The sequence below is a fragment of the Limanda limanda genome, chromosome 11, assembly GCF_963576545.1.
Source record: "Limanda limanda chromosome 11, fLimLim1.1, whole genome shotgun sequence".
Taxonomy (NCBI): domain Eukaryota; kingdom Metazoa; phylum Chordata; class Actinopteri; order Pleuronectiformes; family Pleuronectidae; genus Limanda; species Limanda limanda.
Window position 1 is genome coordinate 13533197 of NC_083646.1, and position 12419 is coordinate 13545615.

At 40.9% G+C, this 12419-nt stretch overlaps 1 protein-coding gene across 1 annotated transcript; it reads right to left on the bottom strand.

Annotated features, from left to right (window-relative positions):
- Positions 1 to 2189: 2189 nt before the first annotated feature.
- Positions 2190 to 10952, bottom strand: msh5 (mutS homolog 5). The gene is given in 25 exon segments (XM_061081968.1): positions 2190 to 2387; positions 2498 to 2571; positions 2683 to 2820; positions 3027 to 3173; positions 4491 to 4565; positions 4802 to 4951; positions 5193 to 5319; positions 5403 to 5521; positions 6208 to 6275; positions 6527 to 6614; positions 6703 to 6835; positions 6935 to 7082; positions 7157 to 7229; positions 8047 to 8175; positions 8267 to 8329; positions 8434 to 8621; positions 9007 to 9052; positions 9144 to 9226; positions 9479 to 9483; positions 9697 to 9806; positions 9909 to 10030; positions 10147 to 10200; positions 10486 to 10566; positions 10650 to 10773; positions 10854 to 10952. Coding segments are annotated over 25 exon segments (2565 nt in total). The 3' UTR covers positions 2190 to 2266.
- Positions 10953 to 12419: the final 1467 nt, after the last annotated feature.

The window sequence follows — 12419 nt, forward strand, 5'->3', positions numbered from 1 at the left end:
AAACATATTCAAGTTAATGTAAAATGAGAAAAAGCTGAAAAATCATCATATTTGAGAAACTGTGACCTTCACACGTTCAAAACATTTTCCACTCTAATACATTTTCTGTTTATTACTTATTTGCGGGCCTATAAAAAAAACCTCCCTTCATTAATGTCATAAAGTTTCTGTGGAAAGTGTTTTGAAAGCGATGTTTCATGGTAATTTGAGATGCTGTGGGACAGTCTGCCCCCATTGATCTAAATGAGACAGATTATGTAACACAAAGCAACAGCCCTACATACTAACGTTACATCCTCCGAAATGAATTCCACTGCTTTCGTCAACATGCACCTAATTAACTGGCGGCTGAGCCCAGATTTAGACCAAGAGGTGAAAATAATGAACGGTGCAGAGTCTGCTCTTCCCTCATAAGCCTCACTCCACTCGTCTTTTCTCTGCTTGTTCACCTGAGCTAGCACGAGCTAACAAGATGAGAGGGGATAAAGATTGTGAGTCTCACTGAAAAACATCTTACGGTCCAAGTGAAGAGATTAGAACTCCTCCCAGCGCTGAAGCCGGCCACATGGTAACAGCATGTGGTCTGTCAAACAGGGACTAAGTGCTTGAATGCTAATGTTGAAATAAGCCGCCTTTGTAGTTATTTGAATATTATACAGATGTGTTCTAATGTGCTTAGAATTGCCACTCGCATTTTGAGGAGCAGTGCAGTGCGGTGCAGTGAAGTCACAACCCTCCTCCTCCGCTGTTGGTTTCTGCCAACGTTTTCTATTAACTCCAGTATCTGCCTGGTTATATAAAAACACGATGCTGCCCTAAGACTTGGATCCCACTCTAAATAACACAAGTCGCCCAGTCAAAGAAACACATTCCAGACTGCTGCGGAATAAACAAAATATTTCCGAGATGATGGAGCGCTCGGCAGAACGTGGCTCATCACTTTGGCTCGGTGCCCTCCAACAGCACGACACTTCCCCCATTCAGCAGCCCCTGAATTATAAATGCGTCCAACAAGATATTACATGAACGCTTGGAAATCTGAATAATCCAAAGCATTTTATCTTTTAACCTGACATGCAGGGTTAAGGACTGTATATTCTCTGGTATCCTTATTTTAGTCTCTTAAATTGTCCTGTTTAATATTGTTTTATCTGCTGTTGTTTGTGTCTTGCTTTCTATGCCACAGGTCTCCTGTGAAGCAGGTTTAATGGGGTAACATAATGCTTACAATAAATAAATATACCTGTATCTGTAGAGAATGCAAATTTAAAGGGACTGTTGGGCCTTGGCCAACACTCTACTTCCACTCTACTGAGTGATATTCTACTTTTATTTGAGAGTCTCCTGCAGCAATCTGAGCTGTTTTGTGTTCTTCTTTGGGTTCAGGTGAGGGGAACGAGCACAGCAAGCCGCTCATGGATTCATTTACAGAAGAGGAAGAATATCTGGGGTGTTTCCGCTGCGACCTGGGCTTCTGGGACACCTGCTACACCACCCGAACCAACTGCAGCCTCGGCGAGCGCTGCTTCACAGGCCGAGGGAAGGCAGGTGTGGTGGATGAGAACTTGTATCAATTCATATCTGAGCATTAGAAAGTGTGTCAAGGTTATCAGGACGAATGCATTTTATCGTGACACAGAACACCTTCTTATCTCCGTAGCGGATGTTCTGGAGGTGAAGACTCTGGGTTGTGTGAGAGCAGAAGAGTGCGATGTGGAGACCTCGGTCGAGCTCTTCCCCAACCAGACCGTCTTCGTCATGACCAAACACTGCTGCGACAAACCCTTCTGTAACTCCGCCCACCAACTTCCTCTCTGTACCCTTTTGTTTGTCACTGTGGCTTTTTTAACGACCTGGGACGTCACTGGACCCTCAACGTGATCACAGTAAACATTCTACATTTAGTTACTGATCTAAAAAAAAAAAAAGGAAGCTGAAGTGATGAGGAATGGACTGTTTTTACAGATTCTTTTGTACTGTCTGGTAGGCCACTGAATTATTAAACGTTACTTGTCATGGCATAAAATGTATTAAAATAGAGTGAATCTTTTTTGTGGCACATTTATTATTCTGAAATGTACAAACAGTACTTACATGGAACAAAACACAAAAGGAAATTGAGCTGGGTTTTTGTAACTGTCACAGTGCCACAGTTAATGTACAGTGTGAGAAAATAACTGTAACCAGGTAATATATCACTTTACGTCCACTCCCAACACCAACTGACCACAGAGCTGCAGAGAAAGGTTTGCAGAGGCAGAACAGTTCAGCTGTGGTTCAGCAGCTCTCCAGCAGAGGGCAGGAGCTCTTCCTTCATGAAGATCTGCAGATCCAACTCTTTGTCTTCCAGGTTGAGGTTCAGAAATCTCTCCACCACAGACCTGCACCTGTCAGTAGAAACACACACACACACACACACATGCTTAAGACATGCACACGCAATGCTCTTTAGTGCAGGCTTTGATTTGTCTTTCTGTGCAGTTAAAGTTTAACAAACCGGTTTGCCTGTTCATCTGTTGAAGCTTTGTCAATGCGTTTGATGTGTCTTCCTGTCCTGTAAAGTTCAGACACCTGGAGAGGAACACACCCACCAACAGTCAGCCTATCAGAGCACAATTATGTGTATCACTGTGTGTGTTTGTGCATGTGTGTGTGTGTGTGTGTGTGTGTGTGTGTGTTTACCTCCACCCCTCTTTGTACAAGACTAACTGGCATGCCTGCCAGAGTTGCGATGTTGGCAGCATAGCTGGAGTGACAGATCCCTTCTTTCAACTGGTACAGAAACACCAACTCATCCCCGTCCACTGCTGTCTCTAGAGTCTAACACACACAAACTCACAAAATTAGACACTTATAAATATTACATTTATACTGATGCAAAACATATCTGAAATTAAGACATGGTTTACATCAGTAGATGATGGTTATTCGGAAGTCTACATTATTCTGCAGCAAATTAGTTGCTGAATATATCATAGAAACACTGCTGCTTATTGTGTGAGCTGGGCTGATGTGTCCGTCAGTACCAGGAGAGACAGCAGGGCAGAGGAGGGTAGAAGGCCCAGCTGCAGCAAACTGTGGAAGTTAGTAGCCAACAGGACATGAGGAACGTCCACTGGAGCTCTCCTCAGCCAGTGAGACATGGATGCAGCCAGCAGTGACAGCCCGTCCACCTGTAGGGGGACATGACACGGTGTCTGAACAAGGAGGAAGCTGCTGTGGGTCAAAGTCTTCAGTCTTAATTCAGCTTAAGCTCTTTACTCAAACCCTTTATAGACTGACATTGAGTTGTTGCCACAGATAAACAAATGAACAGGACAGTCCTTTGTGTTGGTCTGTGGATGAAGAGAAACACACACCAGATGTTCCCCTTTCTCTTTGACTCAGTTTGATTTTGGGAGTTGTATTATTTGTGCTCTTTGTTCAGCTTGTTGTTGGCAACATTATTGTTAATTTCGAGTCGTGATTCTAACATCTCCTGAGGGAAATATCTGGCTCCTAAGCACTTAAATGTTCCTCTGTTCACCAGGTGGCTTCTAACTGCGTCTGTCTGTGTCATTGTCACATTGTTTTCAAGTTGTTTTTCATCTCTTATATCGATATAATAAAAATAACAATCATAGCCATTTTAACTTCTTGTCATTTTCCTACATGAACCGGGACCCGTGACAGACATTTTTAAACCTAAACTGGCGATTTTATTGTGATGTTTCTGTTTGGGCTCTGCCTCCCCCGCCTCTTTTTTTTCTTCTTCAGGCAAATAAAATTGGTTTGGACTTTGGCTGTCCCTCTCCAGAGTGAACTTCCAGACAGTGATGGAGGACAGAGAACATAATGACACTCCGAGTGTACACTTGCTAGTATTTAGCAGCAAATATGCTCCAATTACCAAAAATAAAGTATATTATAAATTATAAAACCAACACAGCAGCCATTTCAAATAGCTGTTATAACATTCTATACATGTCGCTTTCACAACATTCAAAATGTAATCCTTTCTTTCCTGCTAAAACCAAAAAAACATTCCCCTATTTAGCATATGTGTATTTTAGGAATATTCAAGTACACGCAATCAATAAATTACCTATATCGTCTCCTAATTGATTTATAAGCAACTGTGTTTATTAATGTATTCGTCAACAGCTATTCACATTAGACGTTAAACTTGTTGACAAATACTTTACATCTATGAACACTTTAAATATTCGTACATCTGCTTACAAACACTAAACAGAGGCACTGGAAGTAAAGTGTTACTTCCCTCGCCTGTAGATGGCGCACATCAACACTTCTATAAGGCAGGTCTGAACAGCTGCTGCTAAGTGGCACATGCTGATCTGACCCGAGGGTGTGTTCATGATGTAGCTCTAATTGGGATAATATTGTCTGGGATTGTTTTCAGGTGCCTCACATTAATGACACTGTGTGTCCTTGTTATGTGCATACATGTGTTTCTAATTCACAAAGTGCTGGAACAAGTTGGTTCTTACTGTGTTAGTTCCTTTTCCAAATTCATCGATGAGAACTAATGAGTTGCCAGTACTGCAGTTGAGAGCCTGGGCCATCTGGAGAATGAAGACACAAACAGTTAAAGTACACTACATTTGTGTGTGTTGCAGTTATAGACACTGGTTGCTTCATTTAAAATTTCTCGACAGGTGGACAGTGGGAGGTGGGGACTGTATTCCTGGAAGTTCATGTATTTTATTTCACCCACACACACACACACAAAAACACACACATCCACACTGTAGACAATGTTTGCGTACATAGTGTGTGTGTCAATGTGTGTGTTTGATACCTGGTTGAGGTCGATCATGAAGGTGCTGAGGCCCACGGACACAGACTCTCTGCTCTGCATGCGGGTGAAGATCCCGTCCACCAGACCGATCTCCGCCTCCTTCGCCGGCACGTTGGAACCAATCAGAGCCATGAACACAATCAGACCCACCTGCCACAATCAAATCAGAGAGACACTGAGTTACAGATAAGGAGCCAAACAACAATTTAACTGAGGTTCTAGAACCGAAAACAAACTGGTCTGCCGATACCATGCTAAAGTTAGACCGTCTGGAATTGTGGACTATATATTTTTTACATCAGGACATGACAGTTGTCATTATCTATCAGCATGCTCAGGTAACTAGTATCTTAAGTGCAACTACTGGTGCTGACTGTTCTGACTGTCTCACCTGTTTGAGGTAGATGCTCTTGCCAGATGAGTTGGGTCCCGTGATGATCTTGACTCTGCCCTGCGACTCTGTGCTCAGGAAGGAGTTGTCCACAAACACAGGAGCGCACAGCTCCAACAGTGGATGTCTGGAAAGCGATTTGAAAAATATAGTCAATGTAGATTTTCGTGTTTTAACAATAATTTCCATCTCACGTGTGAGTGCCTTTACCTGCCCTGTGTGATTGTTATGCTCCTGTGGCTGGTAAGCTTAGGTGAGGTATAGCCATACTCCTGGGAGGCGCTGCTCATAGCCATCAGACAGTCCAGCTCTGCAGCAAGATCCAGGACCTACACAACGCAACACAACACAACACATTAAACACGCTGAATGCTGTAAAAAGAGGTCTTCTTACCAGAGACAAACAGTGACAGGTGAAGCAAGAGTAATACATTGGAAGCTGTTTATTTAATCATGTGATTTAAACTGTGGTGAAATTATAAAAAATGTAAACATTCTGAGCAAATGCACCACAGAGAAGCACATTGTGTTACTGCAGAGACAAACCAGTATGAGGGTGGTGAGTGTGAGTGTCTCATTCTCAATAGAGAGATTTGGCTGAAAAAATAGTTAATCAAATCTTAATAAGTTTAAAATCCAATTAGTCGATAATGTAATAAAGCTGTTAAATGTTAGTATAAACTACAATCTGCCAAAAAGCAAGGACATTCTTACCACAGCTAAAATATATTACAAAACAATAATAATAATTTGTCATCTGCCCTCAATGATAATAACATTAGCAGTTGCATCATGAAATATCCACACATCAACCATGAGGCAAATATCATAGCACTTAAAAATGACCTTTTAATGGGTTCGAGGCCTGTTTCATAATCAAAATGAACAACATATCCCAACACAGTCAATCAAAACAAAATCCGCCTACGCACATTTACAACATTACTTTCACACCAACAGTCATTTAGTCAGAGTCCTGTTTGAACACTTCAAGTGGACAGTGAATCACACCAACCTTGTAGAGGGAGCTGCTCCGCTCCAGGATTGTGTTTTGCAGTTGTGTCATCACTGCCGTCTCCATGTCTGAGAAAAGGGGAAGTGGACCATCTGGGACTAGAAATCTATTGTATATCTCACAATTTAAGTGAACATTTGTGCCAAATATAAAGAAATTCCTTAAAGGCGATTTTGAAATATTGTGTTCACAAGAATGGGACGGACATGACTAAAACATAATGCTTCCAGCCACTCATTGTCTTTGGCAAGGGGGCATAAACACATCTTGGATAGTATGCAGTGATTGGTGTAAATCTGAAAGGGAGAAAGTCAAAGACCTCTGATGTCACAGTGCAGGTCTCCCAGGAGGTGGTCTAACTCCTTGGTTCTCTGGCTGCGGTAGTGCAGACGGTCCTCTGAGAGAAACTAGGTCACACACACCCACACATACGGTAATAACACTGATAATGCTGATGATAAAAACCCGAACAAACACGAAAAATCAGAAACACACCATGAAATCAAGCCCCTCTATCTCAAAATCCTCCCTCTCCACCATACTGGGCAGGCGAGGAACAGAGAGCAGGAATCCAATCTGTAAAGAGAGATAACTATGGTATATGAGCACTCATATACAGCATATAGAGCTCTAGATAAACAGTTTTCCTCATATCTGAGAGATATGACTCCCGCAGCCAACATGCAGACAAAAGGCAGAAAACTAAATAAAAATGTAATTGTTGAACAGATGCAGCATGTAGCAGTGCAGATATAAAGATTAGACCAGAGGGATGTAGATGACGCAACAGGACGGGATGCGAGCCTCCAGATGCTCCAGCTCTCTTCTGGCGACATCTGTCAGGAAGTCAGACAATCCCATCATCCTCCTCTTCTCTGACAGAGGGAGATAGAGTATTTAGGAGTTCATGTTAAAGTCACACAAACTAAACTAAACACTTTGTACTCACTCTCATCTATAGCTGGGTCCACATTTGGTTTGATGGTGAAGCGGTTCTCGGCGATGCTGGCTTCGAAATCCACCTGCATGTCCCAATTCAGAGATGGACTCAAACTCATTAATGAACAATAAACACTTTTTTTTAATTGGCATGAACACCCAATTAGAAAATAATAAAACAGTAAAAGCAGAAGAACAAGGACTGAACCAGTGAAACCTTAAAACGGCTAAATGGTCGTTTAGGTCGTCATTACACATGTTGACTTACACCATTTTAATCTCAGGAGAGTTGTGTTGAATGTAATAAAGAAATTGGTTCCCTGGTTAAAACATATATACAGTGGGAACCAGATATGGTGATTATGGATATTGTGATCAACCATATATATGGATCAAAAAGCTTGGGACAGAAATGAACACCTATAGTGATCAAGTAGTCCGCTTACAGTGTTCATTTCTGGTGTTTTTTGGTGTGTGTATCGAGAGAGAGAGAGAGAGAGAGAGAGAGAGAGAGAGAGAGAGAGAGAGAGAGAGAGAGAGAGAGAGAGAGAGAGAGAGAGACAGACAAAGTCAGAGAAAGGAAGTGAGAAAGGAAGTGAGAAAGGAAGTGAGCAAGTGGGGTCTGGAAGAGTTGAATTGCGGATGAATGCGCAGCACAGGGAATCTTAAGGTGGAGAGAGAGAGAGAGAGAGAGAGAGAGAGAGAGAGAGAGAGAGAGAGAGAGAGAGAGAGAGAGAGAGAGAGAGAGAGAGAGAGAGAGAGAGAGAGAGAGAGAGAAAGCCGTCAGTGTTATCCGGTTATAGTAATCAACCACTTATAGACATCCATTTGGCCCGGGAGAAACGTGATCACTACAAGTGGTTTCCACGGTAATTGAGATGCAATTAATCCTAAACTCACAACTCGGCTGATGACGGAGGAGATGTGGTGGAGGTCGTCGGAGAAGCCCTCACTGATTTCACGAAAGAGCTGAATGGATTGAGGCAGGTGCCGCACTGTGTCCCTGATACACACTGTGCTGTACACTGTCTGACAATCACACACAAACACAACATTTTGTTCACATTCAATATAGCTTGTCACATGGAAATAGTGTGCATGTTAACACTGCAGCTCCAACCTTGTAGAGACCTTGCCAGTCAGTCACTTTGGTGTGAGAGAGTGACATCCTGCGCAGAAGAGTCTAACACACAGAAACACACACACAACCACAATGACACGTGGTGTTAATGTACTGGTAGTGACGCATTAGGTTAAGTGTTAAATAGTCACAGATGTAGCTGTTACTGGTATGTTTCTGATGTTGCGCAGCGAAGACTGCAGGGTGCTCTGGACGTCTGAGTTCTGAGGCGATGAGAAGAAACGTATCACTTCCTGTCTCCTGTGTAAAACAGCCAGGTCCAGTGTCGGCCTCAGAAACCACTGGCTGACAAAAGAAAGGACATTTCCACTTAGAGTAAATGGAAATTGTGCAACTAACAACCTTCAAATATTTCCATATTTGCCCAGAATTTGTTGTGTACTCAAATATGATCGTGTAAAGAAAGACTGATGATTTACACGAATGTACATTTCCACAGTGATTGGAGCATGAAAATAAAACCACCATAATATAATCACAACAAAGTATACCTTGCTAGAATTATGACATAAAACATTGAACTACTTTATATAAATCAATATATTATTGGCAGTAGTAGAAACAAAAACAGGTAACAAAATTAAATAGAGTTTTTGTCAAACAGTATATTTGCATAATCATTTTAGCCATGCAGACAGTTATTTATATTTGGTATTATCGTTTTTTATGCATGATGTAGAGCACATTCACGTGTGTGACTGGAATGAGATGTTTCTCACCGTAGCAATTTGGAGCCAAACTTACACCTGCAGCGATTAAGTATACCTGTATTAAACAGTTATAAATCATAGTTGTTAGCGGTCACATGGTTACAGAAGCTAGAGAATAAATTAAACATTGCTAAGCAACTGCATACCATATAGACTGAGTCCTTCTTTTTCGCCTGAATGCAGCTTGTACACTGATGGATGGAGTTCAGACTTGAAGATCTGCAGTACACTGAAACAATTCAAATTCAATGGTGATCATTCATCTAGTTATCTTGTGCTCACTTGCTTGATGAAATATATATAGTCAGTCGAATTTAAAAATCTGCTGGTCTCACTGTATATGGATTACGAGCAGCTAATTCAATAAGAGACTCGTCAGATTGCATTTTTTATTATTAAAAAATGTATAATGAATTATTGATTATAGATTTGTGATCTGTGCATCCTTACCTGTACGTGTCTCGATCAATATACACCACACCTTTTCTACATCGGGATGAAGCATAAGCAAAAGAGAGACTTAATTTCATTGAAAAAAAAAATTATTCGGTGTTCTCATTATGAAAAACGTGTAATCACAGTCCTACGTGTGTGTGTGTGTGTCTGTGTGTCTGTGTGTGTGTTGTGTGTGTGTGTGTGTGTGTGAGTGTGTGAGTGTGTGTGTGTGTGTGTGCATAGCTACATTTATGTGGGTCTTACAGCGAGTAGGCGTTGAACTGCAGGATAGGAACTCTAACACTGCTGTCTTCCAGTTCCACTCCCACTCTCCTCCTGTCCAGACATTTTAGCAAAGCGCCCACTGTCCTCATCTACACAAACACACACACAAACAAAAATGATGGACAGTTGGCAGCCAGCTCATGCAGTTTGATAGGTTGATGGAGAGGATGATATGTAAACAGCTGGCTCACCATCAGAGGCGAGTCAAAGGAGATGCAAGAGGAGAGGTAGGACATTTTGTCTCTCTCTGAAATGGAAGGCGGAAGAGAAGGAAGATGGGCAGAGAGCAGCCTCTGCTTACTAACCTCCAGACCTGCAACATTCAAATCTTGTCATACATTGTGGTAAATCATGCAAATTTTATGCAAAAAAAGAAATCCTGCCAAAAAGGATGAGAATATTGTGTTTTATGGGTGAGAATCTCTTTACCAAAGTCAACATAAGGATAAGTAACCACCTCTGGTCTGTAGTCTGGGTTTGAACCTTGGATACAAAAGAGAGGAAAATGGAAGAACTTTAAATAAAAGGTAATTGTCAAAGTTGTGGTTTCACATGATGAAATTGTTACTAAAGTTTCCTCAGAAAAATATTTCTCATATCAGCGTATAATAGTTATACAACCACTAGCTGGCTGCAGTGTCAAGTAACTCCCATCTCGTTTAATTGCCTTGACCCAGAAACAACTTGTCTCACGTCATATCAAAACTAAACTCTCTGTGACATTTTTCCGTCTCCCCTTCGCTATGCTAATCACGTCCCAGAGCTCACCCAGTTGTTGCAGGAAGCGGGTCATGCAGCGCTCCTGCTTTGCACTGGTGATGATCACATGGGGACTAACCTCCTGGATAACTTAAAGAGAGAAATAAGATGAGGTTGACGACTTTTAGACCGAAGTGTCAGAATATTATTGTGTCATTAACAGGTGTGTTTACCTCTGGCCAGCAGTTGGAGCTCATGGTTGTCAGGCATGTCTATCATGTAGTGCAAAGAAGAGTTGTCACTGTTGTAGAAGCAGAGGCCCACTTGTCCATGCTGGGCCAAAACACTGAGTAAAACCTGGAGATATGCAAAACATGTAAGAGTGTGCATCTGACTTCTGCAATGACCCTGCTGGTGAGTGTGACAGCTGAGCTTACTGCAGCTGAGTCTTCCTCCTCTTCATCTCCATTTATGGCTGGCCGATCGAAAACTAGTTCTCCTCCTCCTCCTCCTCTCAAACCGTCCAGTGTTGCCATGAACAATTTAGTCTGCAAAGGACCATTAAAGTTATAATAATGAATTATCTACATCAGTTATCGATTGTACAAATAGACACAATATCTTGACATGCCAAAATGGCTGGCTCAGTGAATTACCTAACTTGACGTCACCCTGTGAAAAGAGAACAAAGACCAACTCAAAACAGCCCTGTACTTTGAAGGCCTTTGAAGATTCAGGTGCAGACGTATTTAAACAATTTACACCAGTAAAAGCAGATTTTGCACAGGGTAAAAGTACTCCATTACAAGTAAAAGACCTGTATTCAAGATTGTATTGAAGTAAAAGTATATAGTAATACACTGGCAAAATGTACGAACAATCTTAAAGGTAAAAGTACCAATAATGAGTGTTTGCGTTGTTAGTGGATCACTTTTATTGCCTAATGAATATAGCTTTTAAATGGCAAATGTGTGGGGCTTATAATGCATCATACTTTAAAAAAACTTTAAACCTCAAATCTTAAACAGAAAATTAACTTCTAACTATTTATAATCTATCAGAAAAGTATAAGCTAAAAGCTGAGAAAGTTATGAAATGCTACGTAGCAAAGGAACCAGTAACTAGTTAATAAAGAACTACTTCCGGGAATTGTACTGAAGAGAAGTACTTGTAAGTAAAAGTACTTAATTTCCATTCCATACAGTCAGTATCATATCATAAGGATAGCTAACATTATAGCCAACGTTAGCTAGCATTAGCTTAACCAATGTGAGCAAGCTAGCCCAGTTCAACCAGAAACAACAGCATTATTAGCTGTATTCATTTTAGCCAGCGGACATATACTCACAGGCTGGGGTCGGACTTGTTACAGGAAAGCAAACATTAAGCATTTACAGATGGTAAACACGGCTTTAAACAGAAGATTAGCATTAGCTGTAGCTTGTTCTCATTTAGGCTACTGTGCCAGTGGTGCCATCTTTTCCTGTCTTGCTGTTGTCATGGCAACAACTTTGAAAAGTGGATACACTGACTGTTGAATGTTGAAAAAGGATCCAACATGTAGTCAGAATCATATACTGTGTTAACTTTCATTGAAGAAAGTGCATCAATATATATTCTATGCAAACATATTCAAGTAGAAAACAAGATATATCTGATGAATTCAATTACAAGAGGCACAACTATCAACTATCAGGTAGTTTTAAAGTGTCCCTGAGGTATGAGAGACTCTAGTTTAGGTTACATTAGCAGCTTTTTCTGTTATGATTATGTCTTTGATGTTAAGGTTGATGATATTATTATGACTACAATTATTCGTTTTATTTATTATTATTTTAATTTATAGTGATGATTAACAACTGATCGTAATTTTGTCTTGTTGCCATTGCCATCATTTGTTGTTGTTATGGACTTAAACCTCAAAGTAGCTCTAAACAAAATATCCATCCTTTTGATTTTATATTTCATACTTAACTTTGTAAAATATTCTTCACAATTTAGGC